Source organism: Trichosurus vulpecula, chromosome 1, assembly GCF_011100635.1.
Source record: "Trichosurus vulpecula isolate mTriVul1 chromosome 1, mTriVul1.pri, whole genome shotgun sequence".
Taxonomy (NCBI): Eukaryota; Metazoa; Chordata; class Mammalia; order Diprotodontia; family Phalangeridae; genus Trichosurus; species Trichosurus vulpecula.
The window spans coordinates 11,695,754-11,717,487 of NC_050573.1; the positions used below are offsets into that span (position 1 = coordinate 11,695,754).

Sequence of the window (21,734 nt, forward strand, 5' to 3'; positions counted from 1 at the left end):
TGTATTGAAAGTTTTGGACATTAATGAGGAGTCCTCATACTCAAAAATGTTGGGAGCTATTCATATACGGCAGGCTGTTGGGGGTTCGGTCTGGCTTTGGAGTCATCTGGGTGAAATTACAGGAACGAATAATGAGGGCTGGCATCAGAGTGCTTTAAGATGCGCAGAGAGCTAAGGACGGTTATGTCATCGGATCTTTGCAGCAACTCCGAGATAGTCATCCTCCTTTTACAGAACAAGATTCCGCCGGAGAGGTTGTGACTTGCTCAGGGTTGTACAAACCAGTGTAAAGGGGAGATCTGAGCTCATCTTCTGGACAACAGGGGCAGTGTGCCCCCAGTGGCTTAATTAATTTAATTACTGTGGGAGTTTGATGAGAGAGAGACTTAGAGGACAGCCACGTCGGGGGGAAGAGGAAGAAGATGTGCGTGAAGGGGAGTAGTTAGGTGGGCAGGGGGAGGGGAGGGCGGCTGTGGTCACGGGACCATAGATTTAGAGTGGGACCCTTCCTCACTTTACCAAGGAGCAGGGAGGTGAAGGGCTTGTCCTGGTCGCACAGGTACCAAGCGAGGCAGGAGGCGCAGGGAGGAGGATGGCTGGTGTCTCAGGTGGTGGCGTCTGGGCAAAGAGTAAGGGGCTTCAGTACTAGAAATGATAGTATTAATATTTTTATTTATCGTTGTTTTAATTAGATTGTTACTGATTATAACTAGAGCTTCCACTTCTAAGTAACTTCCTTATCAGAACCGCTTGGGAAACTGTGCAAATATTACCGTCCCCACGTGGAGGCAGCGAGGTGGTTGAGGGCCCCGCACCTGGAGTCAGGAGGACTTGAGCTCGAATTAACCTGCCTGCCTCAGTTTCCCCATCTGTAAAGTGGGGATCATAGCAGCACCTGCCTCCTGGAGGTGTTTCGAAAATCTGATGAGATGTATGTAAAGCGCTCTACACCTGCTTAGTTATGGTTGTCGATATTATTGTTATACAGCGCGTCACAGTAAGGATTTGAACCCGCTCTGAAGCCAGGGCTGCCCCTCTGTCTCCACCGCCCGCAGACAGAAGACTACAACTCCCGGCAAGCCACGGGGCTACGTCCGCGACGCACCCCGCCCCCTCGCGTCAGGGGCTGTTGGCGGCCACGTTCACGCGCCTTCCGGAGTCTCCCCCACCCCCACCGGGCCCCGCCCCCGCGGCAGTGTGACGAGCGAGCGCCGGAAGTGTCGTCATCGGCGCTCGGTCTCCCACCCTCCCCCCAGCTCCACTTCGAGGCCGCACCGGAGCTTCGGGGGCCCAGCGAGATGGAGAGCCCCTGCGCGGGCAGCGCCTCGCCGGCCACTGCGGCCCGGGCGCTGGGCACCCTGCGGAGGCAAGGTACGGCCCTGGCTGGCCCCAGGACGCGCAACAAACGGGTGACGGAGGCGAAGGCGAGGAAGCGCGTCCTCGACGAGGAAGAGTACATCGAGGTAGGTAACCCCGGCTCGTCCTGTGACTGAGACGGAGACCCGGATGTTTCCCCACTCCTCCCCACCCCCTTTCCCTATGCAGAGACCCGGATGTCCCCCCTTCCTGAGGCAGACACCCGGAAGTCCCGCCCTCCTCCGCCCAGAACCGGATGTTTCCCCCTCCCCTTCCCTATACGGAGTCCCCAGTGTCGTCCCCCCCCCTGAGGCGGACACGCGGAAGTCCCGCCCTCTTCCGCTCACAACCGGATGTTTTTCTCTCCACTCTCTTCCGAGACCCGGACGTTCTCCCCCCTTTTTCCTGAGGGGGACCCAGATAGTCCTTGCTCCCTCTCTCCCTTCCTATGGTGGAGCCCGGGAGGTCCCACTACCCCTTTCTGAGGCGGAGGAGACCCGGATGTTCCTTCCTCCCTCCAGTTCCTGGGGTGGAGGCCCGGATGTTGCCGCGGACGTTTGCCCTTTGGTTCCCGGGTCCTCGTTCTGTACCCGCCCCCTCCCTTAGCAGAGCCGCGGATGCCCCGCCCCCTAATCTCAGTAACCGCAGCAAGGACAGCGCCCGGCCTTCCGTGGCCTTGTCAGCGCGTTTAGCCCCATTTTTCTGAGCAGCAAACTGAGAAGCCGGGAAGTGTCCGAGGCCGGATTTCTCTTGTACAAGAGCGTTTTGTGTTGCCTTTGGTTCTGACGTCATCTTCCGCCCCTACAGACCGTGTTCTCTCCGGGAGGCCCCCACCTCTGATGGGAGGGAGGGGAAGAAGTGCAGGAATTAGAGCGTCCTGAGCTATTAGCGCAGTACTGGGCACACAGTAGGCACTCAGTAAATGCCTGCTCCCTTCTCTCGCCCCCAGGGAGGTGCGTTTTCTGCGTCCTTTTCCAGGCTGAGCTCGGTCCTTTAGCCTGGTGACCCCCTCCCCCCCTTTCTTCCTTCTCCTCCATGTCGGTGCCCGTGGTCCCTGCTGTCCTGGATCGCCCGGCCCTGATGAGGAGGGAGGGTGGGCGGCAGCCTTTGGGGCATTGCCGTCCTGTGATCCCCGGAGGCACTGAAAACGGGAGTTGGGGGCGGGGGCGTTGGTGGGAAGATGCCCTCCCGGAGGAAACGAGTACGCTGGCCACGTGCGGCACCTGCGTGGGGTCCAGAGGGATGGAGGAAGGCCCCTGGCGCTTTGGGCAGCGCGTGGCAGGGCATGGTGGAGATGCCCAGGGATGGGTGCGGAGTGATGCTGCCCTAGATGTGCGGGGCTCCCAGCCCGGGCGCGCCGGCCAGGTCGAGCGGCTGGTCCCGATGTTCCCTCCCATGACTCCGCCCTTTGTGGGGCAGCTTAGGGCTCACAGCCGTGGAAGACCCGCGTTTGGAGGGGGTGCTGCTTCGCCCATCCCCTGCTGCCCCGCGGGGCGGAGCTCGATGCCAGCTGCCCCTCCTCCGCGTTGTGACTAGATCTTTCGGGTGCGCGGGGACTGTCCGCAGGCGTCTGGAGTGGCGCCTTCGTGTAGCAGGGGCTTGGGAAGGAGCCACGTCTGAAGAATAAACGGGAGCTGCTGGTGGGCGTCTGGAGCCCCTGCCCCGGAGAGCGTGATCTCCTCGGGAAGTTTGCAAGTGGCCTGTGAGCGGGGGGCGAGCTCACCTCTCTCCGGCTTTGAGAGTTCACCGCCCCATTTCCTCCCCCAGGGCCTCCAGGCGGTGATTCAGCGGGACTTCTTTCCCGACGTGGAGAAGCTGCAAGCGCAGAAGGAGTACCTGGAGGCGGAGGAGAGCGGGGACCTGGAGAGGATGCGGCAGATCGCCATCAAGTTCGGCTCCTCGCTGGGCAAATTGTCCAGAGACACCCCTCTGCCGTGTAAGGGTCCCTCCCTTCAGAGCCCCTTCCGAGCTCACTGGGAGGGATGGCATGGGCTTTAGAGGGGCCCCCCCCCCACTGGTCTTGGGGAAGAGGGGTGCTGGTGCTGGCTTTATGGGGGGCGTCTCAGGAGTAGAACTGTCTTTGTCCTTGGCAAACTGGCAGAGTTGGTGGTTTTTTCAGTGCCTGTTCCCTCTCTCTCTTATTCCTCAGATGTGACCCCCGCCACGTTTGAGACCCCTGAGGTTCACCCAGGCACTGCCTCCTTGGCAACTAAGCCCAGACTTCGTGCCAAAGGTCCCGAGGAAGGTAAGTGGTCATGTCCTTGTTTCTGCTGAGGGGTGCTTCAGACCAGAGTTCTGTCCACCGCTGGTCGTCCTCACCACAAAGCCGTGTGGGTCCTCTCCAGTGTAGGCCCAGTGAGGGTGAGCTCAGCTTCTGGTGGGGCTGCTTGACATACCGCTCATCCCTTCCTTGGACTTGTCCTTGCCGGGAGACGGAGGAGCCTGGGTGCCGTTTCCCTGGCTCTGCTGACCCCTTCTGAGTGTTCTCAGAACCTTGGGCACAGACTGTTGCTTCTGCCAGGTCTTTGATGTGCAGAAGCGATTCTCTTTTCAGGGCTTTTGCCTCTTAGCCCAGCCTGGCGTCTTGCTGCTGGCTGCCCAACAGAGGGCTGTTGAGCTCTGAGCAGCAGCTGCTGGGGGAGCATCTAGACTAGTCAACCCAGCCTGCCCTCTAAGAGACAGCGTTAACACTTTCATGGTCTCAGGTGGTCTCCTCACACCTCCTTGGTTTGGTTAGGAGTACAGATATCATCCCTGACCAGTAGCCCCAGCCTTGGCTCCCTCTGGCTGCGACAGGGGCATGGTGGGTTTGCCTGCTGCTAGTCATCCCTCAACCTACTCTGGGTTCTTGTCCTTGTCAGGATCAGGAGAAGCAGAGGAAGAGGAGGACAAAGAGCCCCTCCCTAGTCTCGACACTTTCCTGACCAGGTACACCAGTGAGGACAATGCCTCGTTCCAGGAGATCATGGAAGTGGCGAAGGAGAAGGAGCGAGCCCGGCATGCCTGGCTCTATGAGGCGGAGGATGAGTTTGAAAAGGTGAGGAGAGATCTCTGGGATGTCTCAGCTGCCTGTCGGGACCTTGGTGGAAAAGGCAGAACTCCGGGGAAAGCCAGGCAGGGGATGCGGCTGGGGGAAGAAGGGGAAGCTTAGTGTTTGCAGCTCGCTGTGGAGCTTAGGCCCTGAGCTTTCTTGGCAGAGACCTGGCATTGCCTGCAGCTTGGCTTCCCTGACTCGTGGGGCTTTCTGAGCCTCTGTCAAAGTCCCTGCCTCCCAGCGTTGGGGTGCGCCAAGCTCTTGGTTAGCCAGAAGTCGCTGAGAGCAGTCGGCACCCAGAGCAGCTTCCTCAAGACCCAGAAGCGCTTGTCATGGCAGTTTTGTGATCTGTTAATGGGCTCTGGGACCCTCCTAAGCCTGGGCCGAGCTGTTCTGGGGCCTCCCACATGGAGGCTTCTGGAGGGCAGGGGCTATTTGTCCTCTGTCTTCGGGTCTTCCAGGACCAGCACAGGGCTTGCAGAGCGTAGGAACCATTCCCATTGTACAGAAACCGAGCCTCCGAGGGTTGAGCTAACAAATGTTGGCAGCTGAATTCAGGCTCTGCCGCTGTGTCTGGGTCTGCTCTGCTCCCTGTTTGCTGCTGGCCTCCTCACTCCTCCTCCTCACCACGTCTCATTGGCCCTTTCAGACCTTTCTCCTCTCATGGCATTACCAGCTCCCTTCCCACCATTGGAGGAGGATCCTGAGTGACTGGCATGGCCTTTTGGAACTGACTTGCAATTTGTTTTCCGACGTGAGCCAGCATTGGGTGGTGCCAAGGAGCTGTGATATGGGACCTGGGTTCAGATCCTCATCCGTTGCCAACTACCTGTGTGATCTCAGACAAATCATTTCCCTTTTCTGGGCCTGTTTGTTCCTGTATAAAATAAGAGAGTTGGTCCTTTCCAGCTTCAATCCTGACTTGTGGCTCTCCTGGGAGCTCTCGGCCAGTCATGGCTCGCTTGAGAGACCTGGGAATTGACAGGGGAGAGGGGGTTTTGCTTTTATGTTTCTCACAAATTCCATTTCCTGAATTTCTGCAATCCCCCAAGTGTGCATTGTATGGGGTGGGGGAGGCAGGGCAGCTGGCTGAGCTCGGACTTCAGGGCTGCTCCTTCTCACTTTTTTCATGTCTTCAGAGGCAGCAGGAGAACCTGGCCTTGCCGTCCACGGAGCAGCAGGCATTGCAGAGCAGCCAGGCCGGGGTGGAGACCTGGAAGTACAAGGCTAAGAATTCCCTGATGTACTACCCCGAGGGTGAGACTGCCTGGAGAAAGGCTTCCCAGGGTTTGCTGATCAGAGTCATAGCCCTGGGCTGGGGGCCTGGGATGGGAACCCTGGAATAATGGTCCTGGGAGGGGGGCCTGGGAAATAGTTGTTGGGTGGGTAGTGCCTTGTTGGGTCAGTTTACTTCAGCAGGGGCATTGTGTTTTTTCCTTTTTGGAAGAAGCCCCACGGAGTAGTGGAGATTGTTCTGGACTTGGAGCCCAGAGATCTGAGTTAAAATTCTGGCTCTAGCGTCAGCGCACTTTGCTGTGCCTCAGCTTTCTCATCAGTGAAATGGTCATGATGGCACCTGCTCTGGTGCCAGCCGTGTGGGGGTAGGGAGCCGTTTCCGTTCCGGTGGGGGAGGAGGTCGGCTTTTAGAGGCCATTGCTCCCCTTTGGTCATTCCAGAAGGTGAGGGTGCTGGGGGGTCCCTGGCCCGGACCTGGGAGCCACATGACTCTTACAGCCACAAATAATCATGGATACCGAGGCCCAGAGGAGGGAGCGCCACGCGCATGGTCACACGACCCACCTGGGCCCAGCACCTCCGTTCTGAGTCTGGCTCTGGCTTGTGCTTCCTCAGGTGTCCCTGATGGGGAGGATGTGTTTAAGAAGCCCCGGCAGGTGCTGCATAGGAACACTCGATTTCTCAGGGACCCTTTCAGCCAGGCCCTGAGCAAGTCCCAGCTGCAGCAGGCGGCCGCCCTCAATGCCCAGGTGTGTGGACACGGCTGACTGGCCTTTGGCTGGGCTCAGCTCTCTGAGTCTCCTGGGAGGCCAGCATCGGTGGAGCACACGCAGCCTTCGAGCTCTGCTCTGCTTCTGGTTCTCAGCCAAAGTGCGGGAAACCATGTGAACTCAGTGAAGTGCTGAGCTTTATGGTGAACTCTAAATGTGGGCGATAGGAGTCAGGCCAGACTTTGTGGAGGCTGTGGGGGCTGGGGCAGGGACTGGGAGAGCAAGGTGGGGCAGAGGGGAAGGTTGCTCCAGGTAGAGGGAACAGCATAGACAAAGGTATGGAGGCAGGAATTGACAGGGCTCGTGTCAGAACAGGGAAGACCAGCCTTCTGAGTCAGTGGCATGGGGGTGGATGGTTAAGATAGGGATGAGTCAGGAAGGAGAACCTTAAGGTTTGTGCTTTGTTGTGCAGTCCTGAGCAAAGGACTTTACTTGGACTAGATGAGAGTATTAAGACTACTGTGGCAACAGTGGGGTGGAAAGGGGGAGGGGAGGACTGCGATACCTGCCTCTGACCTTAAGAGCGCCTTCCTCTTCTCTGGGCTGGTTTACCGTGGGGGTTGTTGGACGTCCTTGTCAAACCGAGAACCTCAATAAGCCACCGTTGGTGCCCTCCGGAGATCCCTCTGGGGAGAGCAGCGCCTCCTGGGCCAGCCTCTGAAGTGCCCAGGGAGGGGGCTCTTGGCAGCAGCCTGCCCAGCTTGTGAAGGAGGCTGCTGCTGAGAGCTCTCGCCACTGGTCAGAGGAGGCCGCGGAGCCTGCTGCCCAGAGCTGGGCGAGGCTGGGGCTCTGGACAGTGTTGGTGCTTGTGCACGCTGGCCATCTGGGGCTTTCTTTGTGTTTCAGTACAAACAGGGTAAAGTGGGACCCGATGGCAAGGAGCTCATCCCTCAGGAGTCTCCCAAGGTCAACGGGTATGGATTCGTTGCCACCCCTTCTCCAGCCCCTGGTAAGATAAGCTCTTGGTTTGCACATGTAGTTTTTAAGATGTTGTCATTGGCTAGGGAGGCTGCCTCTGGTGGCACGGCACATCCCTGAAAACCCAGACTTGTGGCAAAAGCACTGGCCTGGCAGTCAGGAATCTTGGGTTCTAGTCGTGGTGAGCCAGGTGACCTTGGACAGGCGCCTTCCTCTGTTTCCTCACCTGTAAGCTGTGGGAATGACAATCCTTGTCTGCCAAGGTCATGGGCACTCAGGGTGTCGTGCCACAGGTGGGCAAGAAGGCCTGGGCTTGAGTCCCAGCTCTGCCTCCCCAGGCCCTTTCCTTGCTCTGGGGCTGAGTTTCTTCATAGATTATGACACATCCTTCCTTTGTCCTGAGAGCCCTCGATAAATGTCAGAGTGCTCTAAAAACAGAGCAGCTCTGACTCTGTTTGTGCCTGCCTGCCCATCCTCTCTGACCGTGTCTGTCTGGCTGTCCCTCAGTTCTCTTGGGCTTGGCCAGGTGACCTGCACGCCCTCCTTCCCGCTCTCCTCCTCCATGATTCCTCATGCCTATGTCATGTGTTGTAGCGGTCTTGTACCTCCCAGGTGCCTCCCCCTTGCCCCATGGGTGATCTCAGCTTGGGCTCACCATCACTGGAAGAAAATGGCTGTTAGACATACAGGCCTTTGCTTGAGGGAGAGTAAAGAACTCAGAAGTTTCCCAAAGGTGGTCCAGCCTGCTTTCTTTCTGTTTAGGTCAGGGCCCGATTCGGTGCCCATTTGCAGTATTCGTTCACAGTCTAGGATTCTCGGGGATGCGCTCTGTACATTGTCTAGTCAGCTGTGAAATGGGCATTCTTCATCCACTTGACTTTTCCTGTGTGGACAGTTAGGCCAAACTCTGAGTGATTATGTATGGATCTCATTTAGGAAGTTCTCTAGTGTTCAGGGGCTTTATGTAGTCAATATGAGACTTGTTAAAAAAAGACAACCACATACGAAAGCATTTGGAAGACTTGGCCACCTGTAGGGGATCTTCCTTCTGTGTGTGCTCTGGGTAAGATTTGCTGTGCCAGTGGCAGCTGTCTTTAGTGAGGACATACATACTTGTTTTATTATATGGTGTATTTTATATATTGATGACCATGAAGTCAGACCAAGTTATCTCTTAAATCTTTGTTTTCTTCCTTTTCTGCTTCCGTTTCCTCTCTAACCATCCAGAACTGACCTTAGTTCAAATATGATTGCTTCCTGTCTTCAGTTCATGATGGAAATCTCTGCGGATCTTACAGCTTTTGTTGTCTTTGGGTCTCCCTTCGGATTTTACCGTCTGCTGCTTCTCCTTGGTCATGGAGAACTTTTGTTCATAGTCCGGGCCCTTGGCCACCATCTCTCTTCCTTTGCGGGGGAGGTTTTTGGGTACTCTTGGTCTCCTCCTTGTGGTGATCAGTTTTACACAGGTTAAACTTCTCTGTGGAGTTGTTGGAATTGGTGTCCATCTCTTCCTCCACCACTTCCCCTTTTCATTGTTCTAATAGTTTGGATTAGAGTTGTTTTGATCGGATAGCCTGCCCTTTTCTCATTTCTTATTTCCTCTAGCTTTGTAATCATCGCTATGTTAGCTCTCCCAGGTCAGTGTCTGACTGTGCACAGATGCTGATTTGGAACCGACTCCTGTATCCCTAAGGAGGCCTTCCTTGTTGTACTAGTCGGTCCCATCTTTATGATCTTATTTAGTGCTTCTCAGCACCTCATGATCCTTGTCAGGCAGAAAGGATTCCTGAAGAAGAGGCAGGAGACTTCTATGTAGTCCTCTTTTCTTCCGGGCTTCAGACCATATCTTCCACCCTCGGCCACGGTTCTAGACCTGCATCTGAGCGGCTGTCTGGGTCACCTTGTGTGTTTGCCCGGAGAGGTCACTGTGCCCAAGGTCTTGGAAGTAGGGATGCCGGGTTTTACCTTCCTCCTCTTTGCCCAACTTGGCATCGACGTCAGTGATCAGATGGGAGGCCAAGGCTGGTTCTTGCCAGGAATAATTTCTCTTCCTCACCAAAGTTTGCAGCTGACGTTGGCACATCAGCCACCCTTGTCTTCAGTGGGTTCTTTTTGCACATACAGCATTGCAGAGGGAGATGAGCACATGTCCTCTGGAGGGTTTCTTGTCTTTGGATGCTTCATTGGTCGTTCTCAGGAAAACCCCTTTGGCTGCACCTTGCTTTGGTCACTGGTTTTGTTTATAGCAGGCATGTCCAGATTGGTGCGATTGGTCATCAGTCATTGGATGCTTCCGTTCCCCTTCCTTTGTTCCACCACTGTCTTGGCCATGACTCCGTCTTACTGGCGATGAGCCTTTGTGTCTTGGGGCCAGCCCATGGAAAGCAGACCCCATCTTTGGCCAGGCCGACCTCTGAAGGCTTGCCAGCCCGATAGAGCCCGCCAGATTGCGGCCTTGGCTGCCAGCGCCTAGAGAGCTCGAGGTTGTCTCCGTGCAATGGAAGGGAATGCCCATTGTTTGTGAGTGAATGAGAAAGCATTTATTCAATGCTTAGTGTATACATACAGTGTTAGGGATCTAAATAGAAAAGCCACGGTAGTGCCTGCTCTCAAGGCTAGAGATAACAGTAGCTTCTAATGTTGATCACAATTATGGATTTTGGTATCGATCATATAATTGGTGTTGCTAATGATAGCTCCTTCTGCCCAGCAATTTGGGGATGTCATTGGCTTTTTTTTTTTTTTAAAGCTAGAGTAGAAATTATTCAGGGGCTCTATTGAGCTGCATTTCCTTTTTTTTGTTCCAAATTTTCTCCCCCTCCCTGTTCTCCCCGCTGTCCACCCAAGGCGACATGTAATCTGATAAAGGTTCTACACATACCTTCACATCAGTCACATTTTCACAGTAGTCAAGCTGCAAAGAAGAACTATGACCAGTGGGATGAGCCACGAGAAAGGAGAACAAACGCAGACAAACAAAAGAGAGCCAATAGTCTGCCTCCGTCTGCACTCAGACTCTGTTGTTCTCTCTCTGGATGTGCACGGCCTTTCCCATTATGAGTCCTTTGGAGCTGTCCTGGAACCTTGCATTGTCTACCAGTGTCAGTCATCACAGATACTGTGTGTCTGTGATCATGTATGATGTCCTGGTTCTGCTCCCCTCACTCAGCATCTGTTCATTTAAGTCTTTTCGAGTTGTCTTGAAGTCTGTCTGCTTCTCATTTCTTACAGCACAATAGTATTCCATTACATTCGTACACCACAACTTGTCCAGCCATTCCTCAGTTGCTGGGCATCCCCTCAACTTCTAGTTCTTGGCCATCACAAAGAGGGCTGCTATAAATATTTTTGTACATGTGGGTCCTTTTCCGTTTGTGTGATCTCTTTGGGATACAGCCCTAGAAGTGGTATTGCACATTTTTATAGACCTTTGGGCCTAATTCCAAATGGCTCTCCAGCAAGGTTGGATCAGTTCATAACCTCACCAACAAACCGCATTGCCTTCTGCTGGCAGCCCTCAGGCCCTTAGATAACGAAAGCTTTGGTAGACTTACACCCAGCATTCTCTTCCTTGTCTTCATCCCATCATCTGTTCTCTCCATATACCTCCAAGGGCTTTGAATCAATTTTCTGCTCCCATTTCTGAGGGGGCCAGTGAAGTGTGGCTGGAGCTGCAGTGGTTCCTTAGGCTCTGGCCCTGCTGGGGGGAACTTTTGGGTTCATGAGGCCAGTCTGTTTGCAGGAGTAAGAGACTGTCCCCCAAGGCTGGAGTATCCCCTTGGGGCCGTGGCTTCCCATGTAAGTGTGAGCCCTGGCATGGGGTTCAGGTGGGGGGAAGGCAGAGAAGAAGCAGGTGCTTGGATTAGTTGTATGTCCTGGTCTGTCCCACCTCCCCCAGCGATTTTCCTTAACCTACGGATATTTTTGCCTCTGCTGCCTTTCACTGACTCAGTCTTGGCCTTCACCTCTTCTCTAGGTGTGAACGAATCTCCCATGATGACATGGGGGGAAGTTGAGAGTACCCCCTTGCGAATTGATGGGTCAGAAACTCCATATGTGGACAGAACTCCAGGGCCAGCCTTCAAGGTATGGCATGCGTGTGTGCTTGTGTGTGTGTGTGTTTGTCTCAGGGTGGGGAGGGAGGTGATAAGGGTTTGGGAGAAGAACATAGTCACCTGTGGTGGTGCTTATGGAACACCTCCTCTGTGGGAATGGCCAGAGCAATAGATGTGTGGGTTTCCCAAAAGGGAAGAGCGTGAGTCTGCAGATGGCATGTATAGGCTCCTGAGCCTCATCTTCATCTAGAAGAGGTCCAGCCAGACTGATCTCCCTTCCTATTTTGGCAAGCCGGTCTACCCGGTGGCAGGTCTGCTGGCTCTGCCTGTCAGGCTTGCTCAGATTGGCACTAAGCATTTCACCCAGACATTCTCGTGGATCTTGATGACTGGAATCAGACCCTGGCAGGCCTGTCTGGAGCAGGGGGCACGAGCCTTGTTTTGCTTGGCTCCCAAGGGCCAAACCAGGAGCAGTGAGGGGAAGGGGCTCCCTCTCTCCAGGGTGGCACCTTTCCTCTCACAGAGGTCCTCAAGCAGAGGCTGAGTGGATGGCCATTTGTTGGGGAAGCTTCTAATGGAGATTCTAAGGGGGACTCAGAGACGGGTCTGGTCATTGTATCAGCCACCCCAGCTAACCAGCCACAAAGGGCAGCATAGCTCTCCTCTCCGCTTCTGGGGCCGAGCGAATGCCCCAACAGAACCCTTGGCCACCAGACATGTCTGGGGAATGTGGAGGCCCAGCCCGAAGACAGCTGGTCCTCCCTCTGTCCAGACTGAGCGCTTGTCTGGACTATCCTTTCCCGTGGCGGGTTCTGCCCGAAGCCCGCTCCACTTTGGCTCAGCCTAAACCTCGCTGACTCCCCGAGACTTCTCCAGCTCCTCTTGGTTCTGCCCTTTGAGGCTTCGTCTGAAAATGTACATTTTGGTCTCTGCCCAGACGGAGGAGGAAGCCACTCCATCCTCAGTCTCTGGGAGTCGGGCCTGGGCCTTGCATCGATCAGGGCTCTGGAGTCTTTCAAAGGCATTTTCTCTGACAAGATTGTGGTCATTGTATCCAGGGCTCTCCTGCTTTTGCTCCCAAGTGCTCAGCATCTGTTCAGATGAGCCTTATCCAGAATGTTCTCTCTTATTTCTGGTGGCACGGTAACGTTCTGTCAAAGCCACAGAAATGTGAATTGTTCAGCCATTGCTCAGTTAATGCCAGAGGCCCCTTTTCAGAGATGATCTCTCTTCTGTCCCTCTTAGGGTACAGGTTCTGCTTCAGGTTTGAGTCTGGACCAGTCTAGAGTTGCCTTGGCCAGGAGTTCTAGTGTCTTTGCTAGCCAGACCAATTGAGAATGCACAGGCTATCTGTGAAGGATGGGAAAGTGAGTCTGGTTCTGGTGGGCTCCTCAGAAGGACCCTGATACATGCAGCCCTCCAGGGGAGCCTTCCTCTGTATTTTTTTGTGAGGTCTGGGAGGGGTGGGGCCTGAGGCCTGGCTGAGCCAAACACTGGGGCTGCCGCCTGTCTCTGGTGTGGCATGGTGTGGCGAGGCAGAGGAGGTCCTGGGCCCCATCCTGAGAGTAAGCTGCTTTGTTGAAATGGGTGAGAGGAATGGCATGTAGACAGACCAGTGACCAGGCACTGACTCTACAAGGCTCTTAGTGCGCATGTGTGGCCCGGTGACCATCCGGCTGATGGACCTGGAGAGTTGATAAAAGCCTTTCCTTTTTAGCACAAGTTCAGGGAGTTTCTTGCATTCATAAAGGGGATGGGAGACCCTCAAGGTGGGACAGCAGAGGAGGCTGGGTGGTGTAGTGGTCAGAGTGTCAGACCTTGAGACTCCACCCCTTCCAACTAGGTACGCTGGACAAATTGCTTGTCCTCTGTCAGTGGGGATCATAACAGCACCTACCCTCCCTAGGTGGTCCTGAGGCTCTCCTGAGAAGATGCCTGTGAAGTGCTATGTAGCTACTGGCAGTGATGAGTATTAGGGAAAGGTGTCAGCTCCTGCCATGATTGCTCTCAGGCTAGGCCCTGGTCCCCTCCCCTCAAAGACTCGTGATGTGATGGTGCAAGCATTTACCATGTTGGTGAGATGGGTGGGTACAGACCGAATCATTCAGTTTGACTGAAAGTCCCTTAGGCATGTGCTGGGAGGGCCACCAGTGTCTGTCCCCTCGGTGCATGTTGCTTCCTGAGCCCCCACTGGTGGTGAGACTGTGCCCACCCCCCAGCTGCTGGTCTGTGCCAGACTCCTCTGTCCGCAGCCTGGGGCCAGGGACCGAATGTGGTGTAGCTGTTGGCAGAAGATGGGAGGGAGGCCAAGTCTGCAGATGCATGGCCTGGTGTTTTGGTGTCCTTTCCCAGACCCTGACCTGGCCTACTGTCTCTCCAGATCCTGGAGCCTGGACGCAGAGAGAGGTTAGGTCTCAAGATGGCCACTGAGGCAGCTGCCAAGAACCGAGCCAAGAAACAAGAAGCCCTAAGAAGAGTCACAGAGAACCTGGCCAGGTGAGGCTCCCTCCATCCCGCTCTCAGGGCAGGGGAGGGTAAAGGGGACCTGAGGAGGGTCTGGCCCCTAGTCTACTGTCCCAAAATTGCTGAGCTTGGACCCCTTAGCACAACTGCCCCATTTTACAGATAGGGAAACTGAGGTCCAGGGCCTGAAAGAGGATGCTCCAAGTCACAGGTACTAAGTGGTAGAGACAGGATTCAAACTCAGATCCTATCATCTAGTCCCATCTTCTTTAAAAATTTTACTGAAAGTTTTTTTAGGTACATCACATTATTTCTGAATATTTCCTTCCCCTCTCCTCTATTAGGTGAGTCATTCCTTACAACAAAGATTAGGAAAGAGAGAAAAAACCAATTCTGCAGAGGCAGTCAGCCCATGCCGCAGCCTCTGATAGAGTATGTGCTAAGCCTGACTGCCCTGCTGGTGGAGCCCGAGTTCCCTGGGCCTCCCCTTTGACCAGGAGGGACCTTGGGGCTCCATCCCAGCCTCTCAGCACTTGAGTGTGTCTCACACACCTCTGGGACTCAGGGAGGTGATAGAAGCAGGAGCATTTACATGGAAAAGATGCATGGGCAGGATGCCCCTGCCCGGCCTGTCTCTGCAGGGTGGCAGAAGAACTCTCTAAGCTAGAAAGCGAGGAAAGCCCATCCCGCAGGAATCCAGAGGCCTGAGGGCAACCTTGGCTCTGAGGGGGCTGGGGGTGGGAGGCTGCCTGCTGGCCCCTGGCAATGCCTCTGCCCCGGCCCTCCCTCAGATTGAAAGGTGTGTAGCAAGTGCTTCTGGTTCTTTTATTACTGCCTTCGATGAGGCAGGAACGTGTACTCACCCCCTTGGGTCTTGGACATTGCCCAGATGAGCCTTTTCATTTCAGGAAAGGGATCATGCCCCTGGGTTTGCAGGGGCCTTGGGGAGGCTGGGGTGACCCTGCCCTGGCAGAAGCCCTGGGCCCTCTGGGGTTGGGGCCCCCAGGCTCTCAGCGTGGTCCAGAGCCTCATCATGCCCAGGGTTGAGAATCTCTGGCCTCTACTTTGTCCTTTGACAAGGAGGGAGGCTTACGTCTGAGCAGGGACCTGCCACTCTGTGCCCTGGGATCCCTTGTCGCTGCTGGCCTGGAGACCTCTAAGTGTCTGTGCCTTGTCTCCTTCCCTCTGTTGCAGCCTCACCCCCAAAGGCCTCAGCCCCGCTATGTCCCCGGCCCTGCAGCGCCTCGTGAACAGGACCGCCAGCAAATACACCGACAAGGCCCTGCGGGCCAGCTACACGCCGTCACCGGTTCACCCTGGCTACAAGACTCCTGCAGGCGGCCCTCAGACTCCCACGGGCACTCCTGCCCCTGGCACCACTACAAGGACTCCTCTGACCCAGGACCCTGCTTCCATCACTGACAACCTCCTGCAACTCCCCAAGAGACGGAAAGCGTCGGACTTCTTCTGAGGACTCTGCGCTGGGGATCCTGGGCAGAGCATGGCCCTCCCTGGCTGTGGGACCCTTGGGGCAGCTCCCCCTCTATGGCATCTGGACGCTTTGTCAGGTGGGATGGAAGTGCCTCCCATCAGGGCCACAACTGGACCCAGCGACTAGCTGGGCACTTGGTCAGTCTCATATGCAAGCTGAAGTTGCAGCTGCCATTAAAAGTAAAAGCTGAACCAGGACTTCCCTGGGTTCCCATCCCTGTCCAGGTGCATAGCCCCACCCCTCTTGGGGTTGGCCACAGGGTCTGGGCAGGGTGTGGTGTGCCTGGATCTGGGGTAGGGTCCTTCCTCCTGACCCCTAGGAGCCAGATGATGCTGAGCATGACTCTTAGCCTCACTTTCCTGCTCCATAAAATTGGGATACTAATCCTTGCCTTTGTGGAGGAGAATACACTAGGACGGAACTGTCGTTTGGGTCCCAGAACCTGAGCCTCCTCTCGGGGGATTTAGTAAAGGGCCCAGTGGAAGGGAGACCCCATCCGACCTTGCATCCCCTTCCCAGCACTGTTTCCACTCTGTATCGGAGCATAAACTGTATGAGCTCACGCACAGGACTGGACTATTAAATGCCATCTTAGCCTGTCGAGACCTTTTTTGGACCTGTCTTGGTCTGTCTCAGCTTCGTGTCTTTAGCAGGTTTGATAGCCATGCCACCTATGCATTCAAATCATGGGGACAAGTTGGAGAATAGCAGGAATTCATACTCCTCTGGTGCTCTGGCTTAAAGAGTCAGAGCTGGGGCTCCAGGCCCAGTCTTCTTCGGTCATTATGATGAGAAAGAGGGTTGAGACTCATCCTCTTTGGCCCTGGAGGGCAGGATGAGGGGCAGTGGGTGGGGAGCTCTGTTGGAACAGCCTGGGGAGGTCTGCGAGCAGAGGCCTGCTGGCTGTTGGGAGGAGTGTGGTGAGCCGAGGAAGGTCCTTTTAAGGCCCCTGTGCTCCCCTGTAGAAGTGCTGCCGCTCCCAGTCTCCTGCTGTAGGCTTTCGCCCACCTTTGATTGCTCTGGTCCCACTCCCAAGGCCTTAGGCCTGCAGTGATTCAGAGAGAGACTGGAAGTCACTGGAGACATCACTGTCCTTGTGATTCTTCCCGGGCTTCTCACTCAGCCCATGTGGCCCCATCTGAGCCTTGGGGGTGTGCCTTCACCCACCAGCTGTTCTGGTTTGTTTTCTCACAAAGAGGTTTTCTAAAAGTCCTTCATCTCCCTTCATCACAACAGCTCTGTGAGCACGCACACATGGTTATTCTCCCTATTTTACAGAGAAGAAAGCAGACTGGCTTAAGGTTATGTAGCTGATAGAAGTTGTGGCCAGGACTCTAACTGGGCCCCATAGGCCCTGGTGCACCCGTCTGTCCTCCAATCCCTCGGCATACTCCGTCCTTTTCTGGGCAGGCCTAGGCTTGCTCTGCATTCCCCATGGCCTTGGAGCTTGCACTCCAAGGAACTCAGAGGTGCTCTCTTAGAATGATCCGTCAGCCCTGGTAACTCCAGGCCTAGAATCGGTTCTGCTCATGTCCGGTTCGGTGTTCCCTCCGTTGCTCTTCTGTGTCCCTGAGTCTCCCTGTCCATTCTCACCTGGCTGGTACTCTGGCCTTCGTGACACAGCCCTGTCTCCATGGAGGCTGAGGGCGGGGGCTTCTCTTCTTGGTTCAGGTCAATAGAGTCATCTTAGGATCTTAGGAAGGACCTCAGAGGACATTTGGTCCATCCTTACCTGAGCTGAAATCCCCTCTAGATTGGCCCTTCTGTCCTTGCTTGAAGACCTCCTGTGGAGATGAACCCACCGCCCCCCGAAGCAGGTAGCCGCTTTTGGTGAGTAGGGATTGTTAGGAGGGTATTCCTTGCCTCAAGCCTTAATGCGTCTCTGTGCATCCCCTTCCCCTTCATCCCTACTGCTCATAGTTTACCCTTTGGAGGCAGGCAGAACAAAGCTAAGATGTCCTGCTGGGGACCTTCCAAATGTATGAGCCAGACATTCTGTTGCCTTAGTTTTATGTTATTTTGTCTAAAAACTCCAAACCATAACTGAAAAAAGTCTGCCCCCTCCCTTCCTAAGAGCCCCTCCCCAACTGTTAGACACCCAGCTGTTGTTTGAAGACCTTTGGGGAGTGGGGTGAAGACAGCTGGGGCCCCCAGTTGTTACCTCATTTACACCTCACCACCCTGTGGTGCAGGCAGTACAGTCACCATCTTCTCCATTTGGAAGAGGGGAAAGCCAAAGCCCAGAGGGCAGTGACTTATCCAAAGTCTGTGGTTACATAAATGTCCCGAGTGCAACCCAGGCCTCCTGGCAGGAGGGACCAGCCACCTTCCCTTTGTCAGCACCTCAGCCGGCGGCAGACACAGGTTATCAGACCCAAAGGCTTGGCTGCTGGAAGAAGAGGGCGCGGCGGATGGTCCCAGTTGGGGTGTGTTTTGTTACAGCAGCAGCTGCCCCAGAAGGTCTTTGGGAACCAGGGGCCGGTCACCCTAGTGCTGTGGTCTCCTGGGGCAGGGAGTGGGCGTGGGGATGGGGAGTTTCTAAGGGGTCATGTTCTTTACTAGGGTAAGTCTAGGCTTCAGTCAATGAGTATTTATGGAGTCGGTGATGAATAAAGCACCATAAGGGATAGAAAGATGAACAAAATGTGCAGAGATACCTGCCCTGAGGAAGAGAGCATTTGGAAGCTGGATCTGGGTTAGAGTCCTGACTGGGTGCCCTTGGGAAAGCTTCCCCATTCTATGAGGAGGTTGATTGCTATGGTTTCTAAGGTCCTTCCCCTCCCAAATCTGTGATTTCATTTGCTGTTAAGTGAGTGGAATAGAAAGGAAGTGGTACATACGGATTTAGAAATGGGTAGGACGCTTTGAAGTTAGGTGGTCGGGAAAGGCTTTATGGAGTGGGGTACCGAGCTGGATCTGGAAGGACAGGTGCTGTTTGGGGAGAGGGGGATGGCATTCCCTGTGGGACCACGGTGTTCGATTGCCAACAGGGCCCCTGCTCAGCGCAGCACCTAACAATGGCCGTAATATCAACGTGTGCAGGATGGGCTAAAGAGAGGGTGGAAGTGTGGACCGTGGACCAGAGTGGCCATTCTGGGGGTGGAGAAGAGAAGGGTGGATTTGAGAGACGGCCCCTCCCTCCTGCCTTCCTATCTCTGACATTTACTTCTCTGTCTTAGGCCCAAGTCCTGAATCCTTTACCTTCCGGGCCCAGCTCACACTCTGAGCCTTTGAAGCCATTCCCCCTCCTTTCCCTGCCTACCCCTGAAATCCTCCTAGAGTACCATGTTGGGTTGTTTCCTTGGATCCTGTCACTTGTGTCTTCCTTTTTTTTTTTTTTTAAACCTCAGTGCCTTATTCCCCTAGTAGTTAATAGTAATAATCCACGTTTGTCCGGCACTCTCAAGCTTCCCAAGTGCTGCATGTATATCATCTCATTTAAGCATCATAACCACACTGCGTGATAAGTGTTTTCCCTGTGTTGTGGATGTGGGCGACTGAGCGCCTGGAAGTAACTTGCCTTTTGTCATGTAGCTAATAAGTGCATAGGTGGATTTGAACTCAGATCTGTTGACTCCAGGTCCAGAATTCTAGACATAGCCCATAGTAGCGGCTTATTTAATAAATTGCTTGCGAAATTGAACCAAATGCTGGAAGTGAAGGGAGCTTTTTTGGGATGCTGATAAACTTGGTTTGGCATTAGGGGCATCTCCCAGGCATCTTGGAATGGGAGACTAGAGTTGGGAGCAGAATACAAAGATGCCTAGGGTGGGTGGGGGTGGGGGTGGTGCCACCCGAGCTCACTTGGCCTGGGATCTGACCCCCAGGGAGCTCCCTAGTTGAATAGACACCTGCCTTCGCCGACTTCTCTGCAGGCTCTTCTTGCCCCCCAGGACCCTGTCTGAGCAGACCCCCACCCCAGCCCCACCTTGGGGAGGGTGGTGAGGCCCCTTGGCCCTGCCGCCACATCCTAGAGAAAAAGACTCCTCACGGGGCGTTGTTTGCACTTGTATAGACTTTGTGGTTTATTTGGTGATTAGCAAGTAGTATCTCTGCTACTGAGTGGGAAGAAAGCTATAGAACGTAATCAAAATAGTGGTTTAATTGACAGATTTTACTTTTTCCTTGCACCTGTGCCTTCTTCTGCTCCCACCTGCCTACTTAGCTACTTGTACGGAAGCTACGTGACAGAGACTACCTTGAGGGAGAGGGGCAGGACGGCCGGCCACCTTCAGCCATGAGCTTTCCCCACCTCAGGTCCTGGCAGATGGTCTTTGGTCTTGGATGTCTCAGCCAGTTTGTCTTCAGGCCTGGTCTCCTCACTCTCGGGGACCACCAGCAGCCTGTGCTGGGTCTTGGCGCCCAGCTTATGATCCGGTCTGTGTTCCTGCTTGGTGGTCGACCTGGCGTCCAGCTGCTTATACTCAGCTCTGTACTTGCCCTCCCCTTCCCGCTTGAAGGAGGCCGAGGGCATGACTTTGGGCTTGGGTGGCTGCATCCAGGAATGGCTGAGGATCTCGTCGATGTGCAGCCGCCGGTTGACGTCAGGCTGTAAGATGCGGTAGATGAGGTCCTTGCACTCGCCGGTCAGGTTCTTGGAACGGGGGAAGTCCACGCGGTGCTCCTTCTGGATGCGCAGCATCTTCTTGATGTCAGAGTCGTCGTACGGCATGGCGCCGCAGACCATGATGTAGAGGATCACGCCCAGGCTCCAGATGTCGTACACCTTGGGCTGGTAGGGGATGCCCTGGAGCACCTCGGGGGCCGCGTAGGCTGCCGACCCGCAGAAGGTCTTGCTGAGGATGATGCGCCCGTTGCCATCCCGTACGCAGCGCTTGGAGAACCCAAAGTCGGACAGCTTGATGTTGAAGTCTTTGTCCAGGAGGAGGTTCTCACACTTGAGGTCGCGGTGGACAACGTCCAGGTCGTGGCAGTACTTGACGGCCGAGGAGAGCTGGCGGAACATCTTGCGAGCCACATCTTCGTGCAGGGCTCCCCGGCATTTAATGAACTCTAGGAGGTCTCCTTGGACCCCGAGCTCCATGACAATGTAGATCCTCCCATCGGAAGTTTCGAAGATCTCATAGGTCTTGATGATGGAGCGATGGTTGACCGTAGCTAAGATGTCCATCTCCCGGGGCAGGAATCGCTCCACAAAGTCAGTGGGTGTTTTTTTGCGGTCGATGATCTTGACCGCCACGTTGAATTTTAGGCGCTCAGAGTAAGCGGATTTCACTTTAGCATAAGAGCCTTTCCCCAAATTGATCCCAACGATGTAACCCTTCTTCCTTAGGACTGTGGCATCGTCCATGGTGCCAGAAGCAACCGATGCCTCTGACGCTGTTATCTACATCCCCTCCCCACATGGGCCAACAGTGTCCTCATTTACACTGCGGGAGAGTCCTCTGAGCAGGCTGGGCCTGGAGTTTGCTGGAGGTAGAACGCTCAGCATTGTCTCTGGAGTGACTTCAGCGTGTGAAGTCACAAAGCGAAGCTGCCAGGAGGGGGCAACTGTGCCGGGGGGAATGGGGCTTTCGCCCCAAGGCTGTGGGGCATCTGGAACCCTGGAAGGCTAGTGGCAAGGAGCAGCCCCCCTCCCCCCACTCCAGGATGCTGGTAACTTCCCCTCTTTTTTTTTCTTTTAACCAAGGTGTGCCTGGGCAGCTCGTCCATGAGAATGGATTCTTTCCCTGAGTTCTGCCGGCCAGGAAAGGTGGCCTGTGGCCAGGACAGAATGACAGGCAGGATGTCTCACATCTGTCTTGCTCACACAGTGACTTTGACTCTGGGGCTGGTCACATGGACGTGTCCCACTCAAGGTGGATTCATTTGATTTCTTTTGAATGTGAAGACATCTTCCTCCAGGGTCCGTACATGCAAAGCATTAGCTCCCTCCCTCCATGAAGGCACATATACCCCTTGGCTTTGGCTGGAGAGACAGTTACTAGACTTGGCTACACGTATTGTTTCAGTCTCTCTGGAGGATTAGAAATAGTTTCCTACCCTGGCCAGATGTTTGGGGGAGAAATGGAGTTTGGGGCCTGGGGTTAGGTGAAGGGGCTTCAGATGCAAGTAGAAAGGAGGGGAGCAGGAGAACAATGAATGTAGCTCAAGGATTTGGAGCAGTCCTGGGGGCCAGGACCCAGATTTAACTGGGCAACTCCTAGGTGAGGCCCTCAGATCAAAGCCCTCTTGTCCTGGTCTTTGGAGGAGTGTGTGTGTGCGTGCGTGTGTGTGTGTGTGTGTGTGTGTGTGTGTGTGTTTGTGCATCTTGGATAGTGTTGCTATCAGAGGTTTAGGAAGAAACGAAGTGTTTGTCTCTGTTCTCCAGGATGAGAGCCCTCTTCCTCAATGGGAGAGGTGGAGGCCCTAAACCCATCCTTCCCCTAGCCTGGCCTTCCTCCTCACCT

The 21,734-nt window shown here is 54.8% G+C and overlaps 2 protein-coding genes across 3 annotated transcripts; one reads left to right on the forward strand and one right to left on the reverse strand.

Annotated features, from left to right (window-relative positions):
- Window positions 1-1,057: 1,057 nt before the first annotated feature.
- ESS2 (ess-2 splicing factor homolog) lies at window positions 1,058-15,927 on the forward strand. Of its 2 annotated transcripts, none has more exons than XM_036741822.1 (10): window positions 1,058-1,463; window positions 3,124-3,292; window positions 3,506-3,601; window positions 4,218-4,393; window positions 5,530-5,647; window positions 6,242-6,375; window positions 7,243-7,345; window positions 11,291-11,400; window positions 13,750-13,865; window positions 15,027-15,927. In XM_036741822.1, exons 1-10 carry the CDS (start codon window positions 1,299-1,301, stop codon window positions 15,301-15,303), a joined length of 1,464 nt encoding a protein of 487 aa, XP_036597717.1. In that variant the 5' UTR covers window positions 1,058-1,298; the 3' UTR covers window positions 15,304-15,927. The 2 variants fall into 2 exon arrangements, with proteins under 2 accessions (XP_036597717.1, XP_036597718.1); XM_036741823.1 differs by lacking the exon at window positions 1,058-1,463 and adding an exon at window positions 1,702-2,309.
- Window positions 15,928-19,331: 3,404 nt separating this feature from the next.
- Window positions 19,332-20,776, reverse strand: TSSK2 (testis specific serine kinase 2). The gene has a single exon (XM_036741861.1). The coding sequence runs from the start codon at window positions 20,633-20,635 to the stop codon at window positions 19,556-19,558; it is 1,080 nt and encodes a 359-aa protein (XP_036597756.1). The 5' UTR covers window positions 20,636-20,776; the 3' UTR covers window positions 19,332-19,555.
- Window positions 20,777-21,734: the final 958 nt, after the last annotated feature.